This window comes from Lepidochelys olivacea (genome assembly GCF_965140295.1).
Source record: "Lepidochelys olivacea isolate rLepOli2 genome assembly, chromosome: 14".
In the NCBI taxonomy this organism is placed as follows: Eukaryota; Metazoa; Chordata; order Testudines; family Cheloniidae; genus Lepidochelys; species Lepidochelys olivacea.
Genome location: NC_140424.1, coordinates 9,094,673 through 9,116,523, shown reverse-complemented (window position 1 = coordinate 9,116,523; position 21,851 = coordinate 9,094,673). Strand labels below are relative to the sequence as shown.

At 43.1% G+C, this 21,851-nt stretch overlaps 1 protein-coding gene across 2 annotated transcripts in view; it reads left to right on the top strand.

The window, feature by feature from the left end:
* The window catches only part of RHBDL3 (rhomboid like 3), a 128,153-nt gene extending 106,598 nt beyond the window's left edge, over window positions 1–21,555 (top strand). For both annotated transcript variants that reach the window (XM_084648196.1, XM_084648195.1), the window contains 3 exons: window positions 5,552–5,652; window positions 13,515–13,575; window positions 18,013–21,555. In XM_084648196.1, the coding sequence (XP_084504322.1) occupies window positions 5,552–5,652; window positions 13,515–13,575; window positions 18,013–18,284 (434 nt within the window). In that variant the 3' untranslated portion in view covers window positions 18,285–21,555. The remainder of the gene's footprint in view (window positions 1–5,551; window positions 5,653–13,514; window positions 13,576–18,012) is intronic.
* The last annotated feature ends 296 nt before the right edge of the window (window positions 21,556–21,851 follow it).

Genomic DNA, 21,851 nt, shown 5'->3' with positions numbered 1-21,851 from the left:
CTCTAGGGGACTCCCACCTCTGCCCCAATGCCATGTTCCTCCAGCTTCCATTGCAACTCGTTCACTCCTGAGCACCCAAGTCCCAGTCCAAATGAAGTCCCAAGGTCTGTTGGAGCGTGGCCCCTTTTGGCAAACTCCAGTCGATTTGTAAGAGGGAGCAGCTTCCCCTAGAGTGGAGCTGCAAGCCCTGGGTTTCTGACAGCTAGGACTGCAAGTCTCCTACTTTGCCTGTCTCCCCCGGCCCCCCGCCACCCCCCATGCTCTGTGAATAGCAAGGGGACTGGCTAAGTGCAATTTTCGGGCCCCAGAGCTCTCTGTGTGTGTGTGTTTATGTACAGATATGGGTGCGTCTGCATATATACCTGTAACTATAGATGGTAAAAAAGTCAGCCATATGGAGCTATCATAGTGAAGAACATGGTATGAAAAACTAGAAAGACAGAAATGCATCACTCCTAATCCAGCACAAAATCATGGCTTGCTCTGTGCACCCATGCAGGGGAGTAAAGGGACATAAGGATCCTCTTTTACATAGCCAGCACAGGGCAGTGACCCACAGTGCAAGTGGGAGAGCTGTTGCTGCGAGAACAGAGGGGCAGGCAGGGATTGGATTCAGCAAAAGCTGGACTCTGCCTGCCCCACCCCCAGTGAGCCAGCTAGTGCAGCCGAGCTGGCATGGGGGAGAAGACATCTGCTACTGGTTTATGCATTGTTGAGTTCTGATTTAAGTACAGTCAGCATGCTTAGGAACAGTCTTAGCTCGAGTTAAAGCCGGTGGGGAAGTTTAGGGTTGAACTCAAGCTGCTAACCCATGTTAAAAGCAGAGTTGCTGTGTCTTCACTGCTATGTTAACCTGAGTTGACGCACCGTTTATTTTTTGCAGTGAAGACGTACACCGAGTCACAGTTCATACTCTGGCCTAGGGGCACAGCAATGTTGCCTTCTGCTAAACTGTTTAGTTTATTGTTCTCTCATCCTTCCAACCCAGCCCACTCCATTTGTCTGCCTCATCCACCAGTTGTGTCCCATCGGGGGTGGGGGTTTAGTTAACATTTTCAAAGGTGCCTAAGACACTTAGGGGCCCAAGTCTTTTGAAAATGAGATTTAGGTTCCTATGTCACTTAGGTACTTTTTAAAATATTACCCTGTCTATGTTATTTGAATAGTGCAATGGAGCCTTGACACTTGATTAAGCCACAGTCAAGCTCTATATTAGCAGAGTAATTAGCAAAGTCATAAAAGTCCATTTGAAATGTTTTGTCCTTCTTAGGACTCTGCTGCTTTCGGCCGTTGTGTGGTTTTTCCCTCTTCCTTGCTAATCAGGAATAATCTCTCGTATCCTTGCCTCGTGATGCTGGCTTAGGCTTTGTCTGCCTTGTCTCTCCATCTCTTCAATTACTTTCTAAAATTCACAGTGAAAGGAGCTTTGTAACCTGACCCAGCCTGCCTCTAATTGAGATGAATAGAAGAAACCATGTCTTCTTTTGGATACATCATTATTATTGTACCAGCATAATTTGCTCTCTGAAATTTTTAGCTTACACACAACTTTTATTGGCCATCCTGACAGGGAGAAGATGACGGGGAGTCCTTGTTTTCTGACTGAGCCTGTCTCTGCTAGTGCAGTGGGAATCTAACCGGGGAGTGTGCTAAGATGAGAAGCAGATAGGCTGTTCTGTTGCCTACTAGTATCCCAACCCATCTGGCTCTGGATGTTTTATTTTTCTTTGTGTTGTAAAATCCCCTTGTGGTGTTTGCATCCAGGGCTGGCCATGAACCCAAGCAAAGTAAGCTGTGACATAGTGTTTTTCATCCCACGTGAGCTGTACAGCTCATGTAGAGTCATAGATTCATAGGTGTTAAGGCCAGAAAGGAACCATTTAGTCTGACTTCTTGCATGACTAGCATGACATGATCTTAGGCTAGAGGATTTCACTCAGTGTTGCTGCATCAAGCCCATAACTTCTGTTTGAGTGAGGGCACCTTCAGAAAGACCTTGCATCTGGATTTCAAAACTCCAGTTGACATGCTGGCTCTATCGCCGCCTTCTACAGTGGCACCAGAAAGGGAATGAGCTGACTTGCTTGTAGGTCCCTTCTGGTAATGCATGGCTCGATTTCCCCTCTTCAGAACAGTTTGGAGTCCTGTAAACTATAAGGCCAGCCCTGTTGGCATCAAATAGTGATCTGAAGCAACAACTTTAGTCATTTCAACTCATCTTGGGTGCAGCACCTGGGGCTTAAGGGTGCACTTTGCAGGCTTTCTGCTGGCCCTTGGCACAGGGGAATTGGACCCTGAATGCAGCTATCCCACTGGTGTTTTCCCTTGATCCGTCAGTGCTTGAGCGAGTTCCGAGAGAGGATGTAAGTGTCTGTCTGTGTCCAAGCCGCTGTTTCAGAAAACAAGTGCACAGAAAGTGAGCGTGACATAGGAAAGCTTGAGCGAGCAGCATGGCAGAGTGAACTGCAGCACTGAAGATGTTGCATTATGGTCTGTCAGAGCACAGGAGTGTTGAATGCCAAACCCAAGTCGCATTGGTCCTGATTCTGTGAGGTGCAGAGCGCCTCCTGCATTTCACCGAAGGTGTGTTGAGGGCCCTCAGCACCTGCCAGGGTTTGGCCTGCGTTCTCTTCGTCTTCGTTTCTGTCTTGGCGCAATGGGCGGGATGCTGACCTCCCTCACTCCGGCATGGAGGATTAGCTAGGGAATGCTGGTGAAGTGCACTGTCCCAGGCCCGACCACCCCCTCAGGCCTTGGCGCTCTGTCTGCTTTCGAAGTGCTGGAGTCACGCTTGGCTCAACTGGCACTTAGTATCTCATTTTACTGATGAAGCAAGGAACTCTGTAGATTTCCAGTTATTTCATCTTAATGGGAAAATCAAACCGTGCTGGCTCTAATTTTCCTTTCAAAATGACATTGATGGTAACAGCTAGAGTAAACAAGGTTAATATGCAGTATAATAACCCATGCAGCCAGCGTCACCAGGGAAGCGCTGGGCCCCGCTCTCATTAAAGAGAGAACAAAGTCGTTAATGGAAGAGAGTTTAACTACGAGGCAGCCAGCCACTGCTGTTCTCCAGGACGTCCAGCATAGGGAGCTACAACCTAATTCCCGAGAGGAGTATTGGAAAGCTCAGCATCACTGGCCCTCTGAAGATGTCAGACAAACTCTGAGTGAAGCTTGGTATGAACCAGCAGGTTTCAGACTTGTCAGCTGGTTTCTCCCAGCACTGAGCCCAGATCTGCTCGGGAGGTGTGAGAACCTGAGGCTGGCTTTGGGGGAAGACACCAAAACACAACAAGTTTAGCATGGTTTATATTATTATTAAATATGCCTATTTTGGTAGCGCTCAAAGGCCCCCGTCGAGATGGGGCCCTGCTGTGCTAGTCACTGTACAAGCACAGAAAAGAGAGAATCCTGGCTCTGAAGAGTTTACAGTCTATAGAACAATGTGAACGCTTTGCATGGGATGCTCTCCAAAGTCCCAACCACCCACCCACACATTAATGACGTAAGCTTCCCAACACCCTGTGTTGTGGGGTGGTGTATAAACCCATTTCACAGGCTGGACAAACTGAGACATGGGGATATCAATGGTCAGATTGTGGGTTCTGTTGCATGAATGTGTAAGAGAGGACAGAGAGCCTTTCTCCTTTCAGCACTTGGTGCCCAGAGTGCAAGATGTGGGGGAGTCAGGGCCACCAGCAACACTAGATAGCCCAGGACCTCAGTGGCTGGAAGAACCAAAGCCTGCTCCAGAGTGACTTGCCCAGCCTCACACAAGAAGTGAGTTGTAGAGTTGAGAACAGAACCCATCTCTCTTTCTTAACCACAGGAAGATCCTTCCTCCCCAGCATCCCTTCAGCTGACTTGAGAAACTAACTCTGGAGCTCTGGTTCTCTTCCCCATGCTGGGAGGGCAGAGAGGTCTAGGGCCCAGGGCACTGGACTGAGACTCGGGGTTCAATTCCTGGCTCTGCCACTGACATTGTGTAAGTTACTTCAGCTCTCTGTGCCTCTGTTTCCCCTCCCCCCACTTTGTGGGTCTCATCTGTTTAGATTGTGAGTTTTCTGAGGCAGTGACTGTCTCTTAGTATCTGCATGTGTGCATGCAGTGCCTAGAGCAATGGGGCCCCAACCTCAACTGTGGTCTTTTGGTGTCATTGTGATACTAGCAATGAATGAGAACTGGATCAGATGCACAGATATTTTGAGCCCTGCAGGATGCCCAGTGGTCAAGAGGGAAAGGCCCTAAACCGGCTGAAGAAAACTCTTTCCATGTTGGAAAAGGAAGAGTCAATAAAAATGAGGAAGTGACTTGACTGTGCCCTGCTTTAGCTGGGCCTTTCTCCTCCTGGCCCTGCATGGATGGGCCATCAAGAGGTTACACACGTGTTTGGAGCAGGAGGTGTTGATCACTTGATCGTTCTGTGATTTCTACTGAGTCAAGCTTGCATTAAGAATAGTTAGCATTTCTCTTCTGTAGGTCTGCAGGCATTTTACAAGGTGGGCAAGCATCATGAACCCCATTTTATACAGCGGAAACTCACACAGGGGGTTGCTGGCAGATCCAGGAATAAAAACCCTCTTGACCGCCAATCCAGTGCCCCAGCCACTGCATCTTGCTGCCTTCTTGAAACAGTTTCCTCTACAACTGATTCATCCTTTTGTCATCTCCTGGATTTAAACTTCATTTGTCACCATCTGAGTTACTGTTACCCTTCCCTGCTCTTACATCTTCCTAAGTAATAAACTGCACTTGTTCACCCTTAAATCAGAACCCAGTGATCAGTCACGAGTCTCCAGTTCCTCCTCATTGTGCAAATGTTTATCTTGCCAGGACTAAAATCACTTCCATTTTATCCTCTGGGGGACACATTTATCTCTTTGATGGTTCTTCACTGTTTTCACCTAAGCTGTGGTTCCTTTTGCTGAACACATTTTAAGATACTGTTAAGAGCTGGGTGAAACCTGGTTATAGGTTTGAGATTGACAGCGGTGTCATCCTTCAGTTGACATAACTGTCAGCATAAGCCCCCCTATGACAAAAGGAGTGTATAAACCCACCCAGGAACTTTTGCCGAGGGGTGTGTATATGTGTGTTGTGAGAGAGAGAGAGAAAGCAGAACACAAAGCAACTAAGAACCAAAGAGAGAAACTGAGAGAGAGAGAAAGCAAAACAGAGCAGCTGCAAGCACGGTGGCTGACCCTGATCAAATGTATTTGATGGTAGTTTTAAAGTCGATGTAAAAAAAAATGTGTCACTTTCCAGGCAGTGCTACTGGGCTTAGTCAGGTTCTCTAGTCAATTTATTCCCCTCCCCCAGTATTGCTGACTGCAGCCCCTAATTAGGGTGACCAGATGTCCCTTTTTTAAAGGGACAGTCCCGTTTTTTGGGACTTTTTTTGTATAGGCGCCCATTGCCCCCCACCCCTGTCCTGTTTTTTCACAATTGCTATCTGGTCACCCTCCCCCTAATGCAGAAAAGAGGGTGGAGGTGGAGAGTTCTCCTATCAGGGGGAGATGGTAATTAGCTGTTTTCTTCGTCCAAGGTTCCCTGGTGGTATCAGTAGCTGACATGACTGCGCCAGTGGTGGGTTCCTCTGGAGGGGTTTATGCACTCCTTTCTGCTCATCTGGCCAACATAGTAATGGTAAGTACCAGAACGATTGGCAAGCCTATTTGAAAGGGGATGAATTCTGGGAGACTAGATGGCTCTGGGGAGATTGGCAGTGGGGCCTGTCATGGCTAACTCAGCAGTCTGAATCGAGCCTGGGTCAATAGTGACAAATATGGTCACAATCTGGTGATTTCTTGGCGGCCTGCCAAGGATGTGAATGGGCCATAAAGAATGACTTGCCCTCTTTTCCCTAGAGGTGGTCCCTCTGCCCCAGGGTTGAGGTACATTGGTTGGAGGGGATACTGTATGTGGGAAGCTCTCAGTGCTCCCGTCCATGCACTTCTTCTGTGCATAGAGGACTTCAGTTTCCAAAGCTGTCAATCTGCCACCGTCAAACTTGTTGAATTTTTGTGTGTTTATTCACCCTGTCCAGATCTGGATCTGCCCTATTTTCTGTTTTCCAAACTCTCCCCTTCTCTTTGGATTTCCATGGCCCTTATCACAGGGCACCTACACAAAGTCAGGATCCCAAATGCAGGTGCAAATATTGAATGTAAATAAACCCCATTGGCTATGTAATAAAACTTATTTGAAATGATCACCAAAGAGAATCAGGAAAAATCGAGCAGCTGGAAGAAATGGTCTTTCGCTAATGCGGGCTGCATAACAGTTATGTGGCTTGCTTTATAGAGAGAAGGTTCATTTCAGCATGCACAGAGCCTCATACACTTTGGACTTCTACAGTGCATATAGGCTGGAAGGATGGCCCAGTGGTTGGGACGCTAGCTTGGGAGTCCTGAGTTCAATTCTCTGGTCTGCCGTGGGTTTCCTTTGTGACCTCAATCTCTGTGTGCCTGAGTTCCTGATCTGTAATATGGGGATAGTAGCACTGCCTTACCTCATGGAGGTGTTGGGATCATAAGTACATTAAAGGTTGTAAGGTGCTCAGATGCTATGGTTATAGGGGGCCATATAAGTGCCTTGACAAATATAGAGCCCAGGTATGTGACTCCTAGTTTCATATACAGGATACACTTTCCCAGTTCTACCTGTGTAAAAACTGGCCCCATGTGGCACGACAGTTCAGCTCTGTGCTTTCATCTCCACTCTTCTTCTTTTCTCCTTGAGCTTTTTTATTTTGTAGCAGCCAGTTAAACAATGTCCTCCCACAAGGTCTAACACACACACATGAATTTCCAAGATGGGTAATTCACATTAACTAAATGCCTGAAATAGACCATTTGCAACTGAGGGTGGGGGTTGTATTTTCTCAGAGGCATAGCTTTATTGATGTCTTGGTACCTACAAACATTTGTGCAGAAATTACACTTTCATGAGATTAACGTTTTCTCTTTCTCTCTCTGCTCCTGCCCTTATCCCCAATCACTGGGCATCAGACTAAGAATTAAGGGTCCAGTCCTGCAAGGTGCTGAGCCCATTGAGCTCCCAATGATTTCTATGGGAGCACTGAGGCTGCTCAGCATCCCAGAAGAGATGCTTCATCTCGGGCCCTGAAAATTTTAGGACATTCTCTGATGCATGTGGCCACTTGCTCATACACACTGACACTTACACCTGCAGTTGCACTTGTGGCTGAGATGGATGGCAGTTTCCATGTGTAAATACTGAGATTTGTACCTTTAAGAATTTGGCCCTAAAAGTATCATCATAATTCTATAGCCCTCTACGGCTTTGCAGTTGCATGACTACAGTGAGCAGAGAACTCGGATTCGTATGTGCCACAATCACAGCATCCCATTCCCCTTGAGCTACAGGAGAATCTCTGTTAGCTGAAGATGATTTATGACACACTATTGAGCACTTCTGCTTCTATCCAGTAGAGGGCAGCATGCACACACACCCATCCACCCACCAGTAAGTTCATTCATTTTTAGTGCATTGTTCAGATTTCTTGAAGTGTTGCATCATTCGACCTTTCAGTTCTCTCCTATTTAGTGATTGCCACAGTAGCACAAGTCACTTTGCAAAATGATCAGTAGTATACCAAGAAATGACTGAACTGACTTTTATGAACCTTTCCTGCCTACCTGTTACTGGTGCTTTTTCTTTCTTTCTCCCTTGCTCGCTTAATATTCCTGTGAGAATCTCTTACATAATGAAAAAGACGTTTTGCATTTGCCACTCCATCACATCCGTTGACAATACTCATCTTTTTGCACGGGCGGTTTGGAGGGGGAAGGGAAAGTATCTCATCTGAATCTTCCATTTCCCTTGTGCCTCCTGGTAACTGAAGGAAATTAAAATATCCCTGCTTGTAAAAAAACAAATAAATAAATAAATAAATAAAATTACTGAAAATAAATAAAATAACCAACAAGAGCAAGAAATAAAACATCTCACCATAAGGAAAATAATAAGGGGAAAAAAGCCAACAAAGCTGCATAGAAATGAAGAGTAAAGGAGGAAACAGTATTAATCAGCATGAGCTCAGAGCCATCTGACTATGTTAGCTGTTTCTGTGGACAGAGAAAATGAGTTACTTTATTTTGCACAGATTGCATTCTTGCAGCTGCCAAAGTGATTTATACCGAGATCCCACATCAGACTTTGTATATTGTAAAATATTGTTTCAATACATTACCACCTGCTACATCAGGAGCTGGACCCGGGACCCCATTAATATTTGTTTTTTTGGTGTGTAGATTATTTAGTTTGTTGTTAGTTTGGCTGTAGGGAGCTGTTCTGGAACCTCTTAATGCTTTGATATCTCACGCTACCTTACACAGGCACAATTCCTTTGGAAAGAATCTAACTGAGATTGGGTGCTTAATAATAATACTGCTTTGCATTTCTAGATACGTCAGGTGACAAGAGGTATCTAAGAACCTAAATAGAATAGGGCTCTACAGCATCTTCTTTGTGAGGATTTCCAAGCGCTTTAGAAATGCAACTAAATTAAGCCTGCCTCATAGCACTCCAGTGAATTGGCTAAGTATTATCATCCTCACTTTACAGATTTGGGAGTGGATGACAGAGACTTGCCCAAGGAACCTGTGGTGGTCCATGTGTCTTAACATTCTGCAAGTGTCTAAGTGTGGTCCAAGATGCATAATATTCTTCACAGTGTGAACCCATATCGAACGGCAGGCAGGCAGGCTTTGGCAGTCTTATTACAGTGCTGGAATTTGCTTGGTAGAGCAAAGTCTACAAACATTTCTGTACATTTTCTTTCTTTTGGAAATCACGTGCTCATAGGACTTAACTGTACTAGGAAATTACGGTGTATTAACCCTAAAAGTTACCCCAATTAGCTGACACGATGTTAAACATGACAGTCCCTGTCTATGCTGAGTAAATCACCTTCGTTAAAGTGTTCTAATGCAACATAGTTTCCCAGTGTAAACAAGCCCATAGTTGGTGTATCTTTCATCCCTGAAACCCTGAGTGTTTCCTGCTAAATATAATGCTATTTTTATAATTAGGTTTGGAATATTTTTATTCTTATGGTTAGTTTCAACTATATTAATGTTTATTTCCAAGGATTTTTTTATTTTACATTTTGTTACCAACCTTAAATTTTGGCACTAGCTGGAAATTAAAACAAAACTTTATACCAATTTATTTAAAACCTAATTACTTTAGAAGTTGAGGTTCATAAGATTCAGAAATAGGACAGTAATATTATCAGACAATCCTATTTTAGAATAGCTCCCATTAGTTGATTTGCTAGATAAAACTGACAGCATTAGCTGTCTGAGAGTGCAACATATATGTATTTAATTTCTCCATTCTGTAACTTTTTATTATTAATGTGAGAAGATATTTCAGTCTTTTTGGATGGAGGGAGAAAATGTCAGTTATAGACACTGGGTGATTTAAAATCTAATCCTTCCAAGCCTATATATAAGTATCAAACCAGACTGTTGACCTATAAAGATGTAAACTGGGATGACATATGACCCCTTTATGAATGCTGACCTACTTGTGGGCTCCTAGAAATTTACATAGCAATCTGGCTCCAACTGAAGTAAATTGGGAGACTTGCCACTCAGTCCAACGACAGACATCTGTTGCTTACAATTTAACACATCAACAACCAAAGACAAAACCCCTGTTTTGGACAGATGTATTTCATGTAGAGATGAGCCAAAACCAAACTCTCAGATCCAAACAGCCTCAAACTCTGGAGAAATTTTCAGGAGTCTGAACTTTGGGTTTGAACCATTGACGTCAGTTGGAGTCTTTCCATTGATTTTAATAGGGTTTGGAACAAGCCCTTTGCGATTGGCCCCATCTCTGTAGTGGATTGATCCCAAGTGTTCAGGACTGGAGTTTGGAAGTCCACTTCCAAACTGTCCAGCTAGGGCCAGTGTCAGTTTCATGCCTCCCCTCCCTAACCTGTCCTTTTACATTTTGCCTTCCATGCATATGGATGTAGATCAGGACAGACCAGTGGAAGACGTGGGAGACCTGTACACCAAGGAAAATGTTCTTTGTGTGTTTATTTGTCTTATTAGCCTATTTTATATAGATTGTTAACTAGACAATCTTTTCACTGAATTCAGTGCATGCCTAATTATATCGCCAACTCTTCTGCTTTCTGTAGCTCTTTTGTACAGTTTCTTCTGTAGGTTAAATCCAAGTCCGTAAAGAAAGGGAGCAGATGCAGGCCGATCCCACAAAGAATTACCCGAGTGCTGAATTTTGTGCACTCTGAGTAGTCCCTTTGAAAGCAAAAGTCTCCTCAGGTCGATAAGAGCTGTCCATTGGTCTCAAAGGGCTTTGGATAAGGACTACGTTATATACAGTTCAGCATGTGCTTCAGTCTTTACAGGATCAAGGCATTAGATTTTTCTAAGCTTGATGCTTTGGCTTCTTCCTTTATTAGAACACATCTTCTCCAGGTGTGTGTGTGTACACACAGATTTCCACACAGATTAGTATAGATATAAATTGAGTGCAATGCAGAGCAGATCTGATAGCTGGCTCACAACAGATGTGGTATTATACTAAAGGCTCCTTATTGCAAAGATTACTGAATGTGGTTGTAAGCTGTTTTCCAAGATTGCTGTGAAAGGCTGGTCACATGGAAGGGGTCTCTCAAGGAAATAGTGGGATGCCTGAAATTCTTGGGGATGGAAATCAATGAACTAGTGACAGAAAAGTGGAAATCATGGTGAGAAGGTGAGTCAGTGGCTTTAGATTTCTCATGCCAGTTTGAAATGGGGCGAAACACTTGAATTGCTACTGCCAGCTGTGATGAGCACAACCATGTGCCAGAGTTCCACATCAAGTGGTCTGGATCACTCTTTGGCCCAGATACCAACAGTTCAAATCACATCAGGAAAAAAGGCAGTCTATATGCATAACATAAAGCTGAGTCAAAAGGCCCTTGATCCTCAGGGCTTTCATCTCAACCTCCAGCGAGTCAGTAGTTTCTCAGAGGCAGGCTGGTGTGTCCTGGCTGAGAGCCATTGCTCCTCAGAAATCCCAAGCTTTTCTGTCCCTTCTTTTTCTTCTTCCTCCTTTTTTACAGTTGGGCTTGCCCTCATTAGGCACCACAGCGGTGGGGGGGTGTCGCTCCATAATTGGCATTTATCACAGCTGAACTAGGGCATGGCTACTTTGTCTGTCGCAGGCAGGCAGGGTTCTTAACCCTTTCCTGCCTTTGTTTTTGTGGGAGGGCTTGCAGACCCCATCACAACTACCAATGATTAGATTTCAGTTAAGATATCAAATGTGATCTACAATGTATGCTCTTCCATACTGCTAGCCAAGAGTAGTGAGCTCTTTGGGGCAGGGATCATCTTTTATTGCGTGCATCTACATTGCCTAGCAAAATGGAGCCCCTATCTGGGCTGAGGCCTCTAGGCACTATTATAATACAATACTTAGATTCTAAGCTCCTTGGGGCAGGTACTGTCTGTTTTGTTCTGTGGTTGTGCAGGGCCTCGCACAATGGGGTATGAGTCCATGACTATGGCTCTTAGGCATACCAGTAATACAAATACATAATAATAATTAATAATAAATACTAACCATAGACATCGGGCTCCAGAAGGAGCGTTTCCAAACCTCCTTGGCTGGAATGAGGGGTTTGCTTCAGCACAGGGCTTTTTTGACGTGAGAGAGGAATAGGGAGACTATCGTGGGAGGGAAACTCCCCTCTTCTAATGCAAGCTTTAAAGATAATGCTTGTATTCTGAAGTTAGTTGCTTCTTCTCCCTGGTTTCAGAATTAATTTTAACCAAACTAAGCACCTCCTGTGGCTGGCAAAATTTAGTAAAAGTTTACTAAATATTCAATAATTTGAGAAACGTTTTGCTTTAATTAAGAAAAATAATTAGTTCTGTTAGTTTTCATTATGCCAATTAGTTGCATCCAAGATGCATTTGCTTCAATGGCCTGTCTATTGTAAATATCCTTTTATGGTATTTCTAAGGCACTTATTACTTGGTATCTAAGTGTTTGCACTGAAAGAGGATAAGAGAAAGGATTAAACTCCCATCTGTTTGTTTGTGGGCCATAACCTAAATGATCTATGTATTTAATATAGCTGGCCAGGAAATGGATTTTTTTCCCTCTAGAAAGTTTTGACTTTTCATCAGAAAAACAACCACTAAAAAGCTTTTCGCTGTAAAGTATTCTGTTTTCAGGATTTTGGTTTTTTGATGAAAAGTCAAAGTTTTCCATAGCAAGCAGAAACTTTCTGCAAAAAATTAATCAAAAACCCAATTTTCTGTTGAAAAACAGTTTAGATGGAACATTTTCAACCAGCCCTAGTATGTAAGCCCTGAATATTCTGTCTAACCTTTTCCCTCCAGACCTGAGTTCATCCTTTAAATCTTGAGCACTGCAAACACTGCTGCAAACTTCCAGGAGGCAGATAAAATCAGTGTTGGTTTATTGATCCTCTGATGTGATTTAGCTCAAGGGTGTGAGGTCATTCAGATTTCCTGTTTGCAAGAAGTAGAGGGATGCTGATGTCTCCATGCTCCTTCCTATACTGTTTGGATCAAAAGGAGATGGTAGGGGAAGAAAATATATTACTGTAAAGAGGGAGAAATACCTTGGTATCTCATTGTTTTCAGTACTTGCCTCTCTCATTACCCAAGAACATTCTTCTCCCTTAGTTCAGCTGGAGGAAGCAAGTGTGTATCCTGTTCTTTCATTCAGAACCCAACCACTTAACGCGTTGGTGAGATGATAAAAGAGTTAACTAATTATATTCTCTGCCCCTTCAACCCCCCACTACAAACCCTTCTCTGTTTGCTAGGCTTCCAAGCTTTGAGGACACACCCACAAAAATAGACCTGCAACATGTTTTTTACAAACTTAGTTTTACTGAGTCCTCACTCTGTGTGCAACTGTGTCCCTGCCCACAGACACACCGTGGATTGCACTACTGTACATTTCTAATTCAAATTGCTCCTTCTTATCATTTCTATGTAACATAATCTAAAACTTCTGGGATAACCTGACCTTACCTCCCCACGCGTTTCCCTCACACCCAGTATGAACTGTAAACATCCATCAAGGAGCAAAAGAGCGTGACAAAAGAAATAAAAGTTTAAAGCCCATGTATAGCTGAGGGATTAAACAGGGATTCCCAGTTCTGTGGATTTACTATGCTTTCACATCTTCGTCTTCTGACCAGTAATGTGCAGAGTAAAGAAACAGAAGGATTCATCTGATTTATGAGAGCTGCCTAATCCTTAATTTGATGCGTGTCTGCTTTTGGCTTGGTGAGTTGAGAACCCTGAGGAGTGTGGCAAGGGCAGCACCGATTGGAGCAGAGCTTCCCATTATGTGTGTGTGGCGAGATCAAGTTCCTTGATCAGCAAGTATCTAGATCCGTCTTCAGATTTCCACGGCATAAAAAGATGCATACATGGTACCCAGCATAATTTTGTTTTTGTTGTGTCCTTTTTCAGAACTGGTCTGGAATGAAGTGCCAATTCAAGCTGCTGCGTATGGCTCTTGCCTTGATCTGTAGTAAGTATTGTAATACGTTTGGTGCGCACATAATCCAGTTTTGTTTACCATTGTCATTAGTGGTTATGCTAACCCAAGGCGGTAATTTGGCTCTATCGCTGGGAACCAGCAACCGGAATTCACAGCAGCAGAAACCTGATCACTCTAGAATGCAGAATCTGGATCCAAATGTTAAATGGGAGCATTTGAAAATGTACGGTTCATTGTTTAGCGGTGTCTGGCGTATGGACATTCATGAAGATCTGGGGTCTCGCTGCTTCTCTTTGAATACTCCAATAGGCAATGCTTTAATAATAATAATAATGCACTGCACTACTACGGCACTCTCAGTCTAAGGACCTCCGAAGTATTTGGCAGGCACCAATGAAGTAAGCTGCTCCAGACCCCTGTGGCAAGGAAGTATTATCCCTGCTTTCCAGAAGGGGAAGATGATGCACATAGAGATAGGTTTCAGAGTAACAGCCGTGTTAGTCTGTATTCGCAAAAAGAAAAGGAGTACTTGTGGCACCTTAGAGACTAACCAATTTATTTGACCATGAGCTTTCGTGAGCTACAGCTCACTTCATCGGATGCATACCGTGGAAACTGCAGCAGACTTTATAAAGTCACTTCATCGGATGCATACCGTGGAAACTGCAGCAGACTTTATAAAGTCTGCTGCAGTTTCCACGGTATGCATCTGATGAAGTGAGCTGTAGCTCACGAAAGCTCATGCTCAAATAAATTGGTTAGTCTCTAAGGTGCCACAAGTCCTCCTTTTCTTTTTGCACATAGAGATAGAGACCAAGGACAAAATTGTCCAAAACCATGATGTTGCATTTTAAAAAGTAATGTAGGTACTTAGGAGCCCAAGTCCCATTGACTATCAATGAGTCTCACTTAGGCTTCAAAGGGCCAGTTTTTCAATGGTATTTAGGTCCCTAAAGATGCAGACAGGTGCCTAGTGGGATTTTTAAAAACACCTGAGCAGGCAGGAGTTAGGTGCCTCACCTGATTAGATGCTTTTGAAAATACCACTTGGTGTCCGTCTGCATTGTTGGGCCCCAGTTACTTGCCAAGGTTACACTGCAAGTCCGTGCCAGAGGTGGAAATAAAACACTGACCTAGTGACTCTGAGGCTGCGGCTTTAAACGCTAAACCATCTTTCTCATGTTAATTTGAGTGCTTGAATGGGTAAGTTATCCAGCTGCTTGGACAGCTAATTAGTGGGGACTAGCAATTCTGAATAGCCTACTACAGGCAGTCTGTCAAACTAGTGGTTATTATAATATATGTATGATTATAAAGGTTTATTTAGCGCCTATCACCTGAGTGCCATATAAAAGGCTATAGACTAATTCTGCCCTCAGTAAAAAGAAAAGGAGTACTTGTGGCACCTTAGAGACTAACCAATTTACTTGAGCATAAGCTTTCGTGAGCTACAGCTCACTTCATCGGATGCATAAAATGGAAAGTACAGTGAGGAGATTTTATATACACACAGACCATGAAAAAATACACATTGTAAGGAGAGTGATCACTTAAGATGGGCTCCACTCTCCTGCTGGTAATAGCTCATCTTAAGTGATCACTCTCCTTACAATGTGTATTTTTTCATGATCTGTGTGTATATAAAATCTCCTCACTGTACTTTCCACTTTATGCATCCGATGAAGTGAGCTGTAGCTCACGAAAGCTTATGCTCAGATAAATTGTTTAGTCTCAAAGGTGCCACAAGTACTCCTTTTCTTTTTGCGAATACAGACTAACATGGCTGCTACTCTGAAATCTGCCCTCAGTGACTCCTACCGGTCAAAAGACAAAAGCCACCCAGCTTCATAAAAAAAGCAAAAGGAGCTGGAAGGGGAAGGGGGGCCAAGAAAAGCTAAAACTGCTGGCAGCATCAGACACTGAGCTCTACCGGTAGCCAAGGCCAGGCTCTGCTAGACCAACAAAGGAAACAAGTTCTTCAGCTCCACCAAGAACCACCTGCACCAGCCCCCTCAGGGTCAGCCATGGGACCAACTCAGGAGTGCCCCAGCTGGTCACAGCTGCCACAAAGGGCATGGCAAGAGGTAATGTCAACTAAGAATGAAAGGCTGCATCTCTCCTCTTTTGTCTTGCTATGCAAAAGTGAACTCCCAATGCTGGTGCGCAAGGGATGGGCTCATCTGGAGAAAAAAAGAGGATAAAATGGATTTCCAACATTCTGTCCATGGCAAAATATTTTTCCATTGATGTGGGGCTTTTGTAATGTCCAAGTTAGAACCTGTTTCTCTAGGTCAGTGGTTCTCAACCAAGGTTACGCGTATCCCTGGGGGTTCGCAGAGGTCTTCCAGGGAGTATAGCAACTCATCTAGAGATTTGCCTAGTTTTACAACAGGCTAGGGAAGTCAGTACAGACTAAAATTTCGTACAGACAGTGTCTTGTTTATACAGCTCTATATACTATACACTGAAACGTAAGTACAATATTTATATTCCAATCAATTTATTTTATAACTATATGGTAAAAATGAGAAAGGTAGCAATTTTTCAGTAATAGTGTTCTGTGACACATTTGTATTTTTATGTCTGACTTTGTAAGCAAGTCGTTTTTAAGAGAGCTGAAACTTGGGGTATACAAGACAAATCAGACTCCTGCAGGGGGTACAGCAGTCTGGAAAGGTTGAGAACCGCTGCTGTAGGTCACTTGTCTGAATCAGGCACAGGTCCGTAGTGACTGAAACCAGCTATCAGTAATCTATGCGAGGTGAACTGATGGACATAGTGCAGCTGCCAGAGGACAACACAACTGCAGTCAGTTTCTTTGCTGGTAATTTCATCAGAGAAGCCAGGAACTGAGTAAAGGTAGAACAAATCTCTCACCCCTAGAGGTAACCCTTCCAGCGCTGTGCTCAGGCACATGGGCCAGGAGGTGCAGAGAAGCTTGTGTTGCTGCTGCTGACTATGTTGTGCTTGTTCTGGGCATTCAGTTTTCAGAGCCAGTTATCTCTGTAGTGCTACATTACACTGTTTAAATTACAAAAATGGAAATGTAAAAATCTCAACCAGAGTCCTAGAAAGAAATCTGGAAGCCTAAGAATGCCTCTCGCACAACCTCCAATTGAGATTTTTCTCTACAACTTATCCTAATTCAAGAAGAAATTCTGACTTAACATTTATAATTCATTTGTGATTCCAGCCATCTGCATTGCCTTAGGCACTGAGTGCGAATTGAAGGTACTTGGGCCTATACAGGATCAAGCCCTTATGTTGTAGGTTACTTTACCTGCATTTGAATAGATCCTTCAAGGTGTGCTGGCTGGCTACCTTGTGGGCATTACCCCAGGAGCAAACATTTGAAATCCAGGTATGGAGCCAATACTTAAAATACAAAAATGATACGGGCATACAGATAGCATAATCATAACCAGCAAATCATAACCTTTTCATAGACATCTCACTTGATAACCTTTGTACCAGATTTGCTGCAAATATATAACCATGTTTGCAACAATGATCTATGTGGTCATATTTTAATCAGATAATGTCACAGGAGTACAGAGGTGGTCTGATGTGCCTGACTAGGGAGAAAACAGATATGTCATGTGCTGACTGGACCAAGTGAAGAGGAGGAAACAGCCACCAAGAGGGAGATTTAAAGGAAGAAAAGATTCTACTGAAGGTGTCTTTGTTTTTACAAAAAAGCAACGAGAAGCATCTAGAGCTGAGAATTTCTGATCTAGATCTCTTTTTGAACTCCCACAAAGTTTGGGGATGTACAGAGCTGTGGATTTGGTTTGGCCCAGTCATTAAGGAAAACCAAAACCCACATTCAGGTTCCTCTTCCAAACATGTTTCTGCTGCCAGGCTTATCAATGACTGCCCAACAGCCACCTGGCCCAGCTCACACGGAATATTAAGTAAACAAAACAAGAAACCCTGTCATTACAATAACTGCATGAAGGTTGATTCTCTCTGTCTGGCATATACACAAGATCATTTGGGTTGCAGTTTCTGTTGCTTGCTAAGATTATCTTTGTGTTCTGTGGTATGTCTGTGCAGTATACAGTACTGAACACATGGTCAGTGCTCAATGAATAGTAGAGAGTCCCAGCCAGCAGGAAACCAACCAGAGCCCTAGGAAACACCAGGACAAACACCGAAAATAAAAGAGCACTTCACACGATCTGCCTGCACTGATGTTTCATGTCTGATGTACAGTGAGCTGATTGGCCAAAACTGGCCTATATCATCCCCTTTGCTTGTAGGAGAGTGCACTTTCTCTCTGTTCAGTAAAGCAATGATCTCTGCACTATGAGATAGCAATAATGATCATGAGATAGCAAGAGATGTTTATGAAACAGCACATGCAGTTCTCCAGTCATTGACTTGAAGGAGCCCCAAGTGGAGGTAGAGAAGGATTGAGATGGACAAAGGGCTTATCTTTTCTCTGTCTCTCTCTCTGTGTTCCAGTGAGCTTTGAATTTGGAAGGGCTGTGTGGCTGCGGTTCCATCCATCTGCTTACCCCCCATGTCCGCACCCAAGTTTCGTCGCCCACCTGGGCGGGGTATTGGTTGGCATCACATTGGGCGTGGTCATCCTAAGGAACTATGAACAGAGACTCCAGGACCAGTCCTTATGGTGGATCTTTATTTTTATTTATGTCGTCTTTGTATTGTTCGCCATCTTTTGGAATGTTTTCGCCTACAATCTATTGGATCTGAAGCTACCTCCACCTCCTTGAGAGCCTGGGACAGAGAACTCTGGAGGCAAAAAACTTTTTCATCTGCCAGCTATGTTAAATTAATCAAAACCAAGGATTTATTTTTATATGATGATTAGGGGATAAGTAAATGGTCTTCTGAAAATGCACAAGTTAAGGAAACATGTGACATCGTTTCTAACTGTACTGTATGCTGAAGAAGATTATTTAAGCTAAAACCTAACAATAGAACTGGCCTGAGAGAAGTTGGAACATGAGTCATACAGGTACTGTTAACACTCAGTAGGGACCCAATCCTGCAGCTTCTCCATTGTGGCTATTCCCCTGAGGAAGGGCTGCAGGATCAACCCTATGTTTGTAACTGGGCATTTACCACTCGCTTTATTAGCACACACATTGATGTTTAGTCTGGGTCACTTAAATTTTTCCAGGTTATGCTGGATCCATGACCAGTTGGTTTATGAAACTCCTGTGTTTAACTGAATAGTAAAACAAAAACAAGCTTCACTTTTACTAACTAGAGCATAGGTGCTGGAATGAGGGGTGCTGCTACACTCGCTGGCTTGAAGTAATAATGACAACCCAAATACATGGTTTCTGCCTTCAGCACCCCCTCTATAAAAATTGTTCCAGCACCACTGAACTAGATTCAAGGGACACTGACAAGGCAAATTGAATTTGGTTTTAATGGTTGAGTTTGACTGGTCAGCCATGCCACTACCATTGTCTTAATACTTGAATGGTTACTTAAATATTTAGTCCATAGTTTAGGCTGTCTTAAGCAACTTCCAAAGGGGCCAGCAAAACTTAGTCACCTATCATGGTAGAGATTGATCTTCAACTAAATGTCAAACAAAATTGCACTAGAAACCTTGGGGATACTATAAAGTGGTTGTTTCAGATGGGACACTGTATCAGAGGTGGCTCTTACCATCAGTACATGTTTTACTTGATTTTTACAACCCGTTGTGGTAAATAATTGGGTGGAGGCAGTTTAGGATTTTGCTAATGTTCAGTTGTGTTTTATATTGGTTGACAATCAGGTTGTTTTCTTCTGCCCTTTCTTTCTGGCTGTGTATGGTCTAATGCCCTGTCTGCAAAGAGTTTGGAAAGCGTGTCAGAACTTCTCCAGCAGGGTTTGCTTAAACTCAGTTCTTGCTAGAAGAGTGTGGACATGATTTCCCTCACCAATGTAGACGGGAAATATGCAGGTTATAAAACCATGCTACAAACCGTTCAGTATGCTAGAGGCTAAGTTTATCCACCAAAGTCAGCAGAGTTACACCAGGGATTTATTTGCCACTAATTCCCTACCCAAGTGTGTCATCCCTGGCTTGGCTGGTATGACCAATGCTTGTAAAATACTGGGAATAACTGTTGTGCGTGGACACAAAGTCTTGCCTAGGCAATGGACCTTTAGGGGTTCCAAGCAACAATTAGTTGTGATGCCTTTTTGCCTAGTATAGTGAGGGCACAGGTTTTATAGATTCCCTAACTGGTTTATAGTACAGTTTGTAAAGCAAAAAGGCCTAATAGCATGATTCACCATGCCTATATAGACCCGGGAAACCATTTAAAACCCTTTGTAGCATGGGCTTTAAGCACAAATCTCTAGTAAGGTGCTTATGTTATTTCACATTTCACTGTTGATTGCTAACTGCACAGCAGAAAAAAAAACAGTCCAGGAAGGTGGAGGATTTACCCTCTTATAGGTTTCCCTTAATTCCTCTGCCCCTTCTATATTGCCATAGATTTTAAGGCCAGAAAAGACCATCAGATCATCCAGTGTAACCTTCTTTGTAACACAGGCTTTAGTCATGAGGAAATTCTATGGCCTATCTTCTGTCTTAAATGGATGCCCTTGATAACACAAAAAAGGTGTGTGTGCAGGGTGTGAAATTCACACTTGTGCAGAGGGCCAGCAGGAGGCCTATGCATCAGTTAAATCTCACCTAAGACACATACTGGAGGCTTAGGTGAGATGGATCAGGTCATAGATCTTGTTGGTCCTGTGTATAGGGGTGAATTTCACCCATCCCAGAAGATGGGGGTAGGAGACATGGCTTCTAAATCACAACCTGAGAGGGTCAAAAATGCTCAAGTTTTGGGTGGGAATTTTTTTCATTTTTTTCCATTAAAAAAAAATTTTTTGTGCTGGACTGTTTTTGACCTGCTCTGTTTCCAAGGCTTGTAATTCCCCCTAGCTGGGGAAAACAAAATCCTGACACTGTCTCCTGAGATCTGGGCACCAGGTCTGGAAACAGGTGGCTTCCTAATCTCTGCCAAAGACAAGCTCACATAATTAGATGATTTGGGCACAATTTGGAATCAGCAGCGAGTTTTGTTTGTCTTTCAGTAACACCTCTCTTTGTTCCTGAGCTTTATTCTCTTGCCCACCTAGATGATGCCAGTGCTGATGCTGAGGGCTGTGACCTCCTCCCAAGTGTTAACTCAATGATGTTCTTCATCTGTCATTTTAATCCCTGCTGCTTTGGATAAAACACTCTCCATGGTGAAAGCCTGACTCCACTAAACTCAATGGCAAAGCTCCCATTGACTTTTTAAGGGTATTAAATGAGCCTTATCTGCAAAGGAAACTTTTATTTCCCCTTCTTCTTGTGCAGTGTCTGAAAGTTTTGAAGCAACTGCAACAGCAACAAAATTGTTCCCTTTTAGTCTGAAGCATGGTTCATAAGACCCCACTTCAAGGAAGCCTTGTAATAGGAAACCATAAGGCCTATTGTTTGAGAGCACTTGTGGGTTTCTTTGGTATGGGTCCAATTCCAAGTTATCCAAATTCCAAATTATCCCTGCAGTTTGGAGCCAGCTCTAAACAATCACATGTGCAAGAGTTTGGATCCCTTGTTCCAGGTCAGGGATCATTCTGGGTGTTTCATAACGATAGATGCAGTGTAGTTGTAGCTGTGTCAGTCGCAGGATATTCGAGAGACAAGGTGGGTGAGGTAAATAAGATATTGCCTCACTCATCTTGTGTCATAATGATAGAGACAGCATCCTTGAGTGGGTGGGAGAGCAGGGAGAGAGGAATAACTAGAGATTAGATAATTAGTTGCTAAAAACATTATTCAGATTGGAGGAGGATGACATCTCTGCTTCAGTCCCCTTCTCTGGATATTGATAAATCATACCTTTTACAGGTGCCTTTAAACTAGAGCTGGTCAGAAAAAAGAGGAGTTTTCCACATGGAAAATTGTGATAAAAATGAAAAAAAAAATTGTGTTCATTGACGTTTTCAGCAGAAAAAATGACTTTTCATCAACAAAACAACAATTATTAGCCAAAACTTCCAAAACCCAGAATTTTTTTGTCTAAAAACTGAAAAATGTTTCTGGTTTCCAACCCAAAAAAAAAACCCAAACATTTTTTAACTTTTAATTTTGAGGAAAGTAGACACTTCCTCACAAAAAAAAAAAAAAAAAGCTTTGTCAAAAACTCAATTTTCCGTCAAAAAATTATATGGAACATTTTCAATCTGCCCTACTTTAAACTTCATGAAGATTTCTTCCAAACATTTTTATTTTTGGACTGCACCACATGGGAAGGAATTTACATGCAAATTCCCAAGGA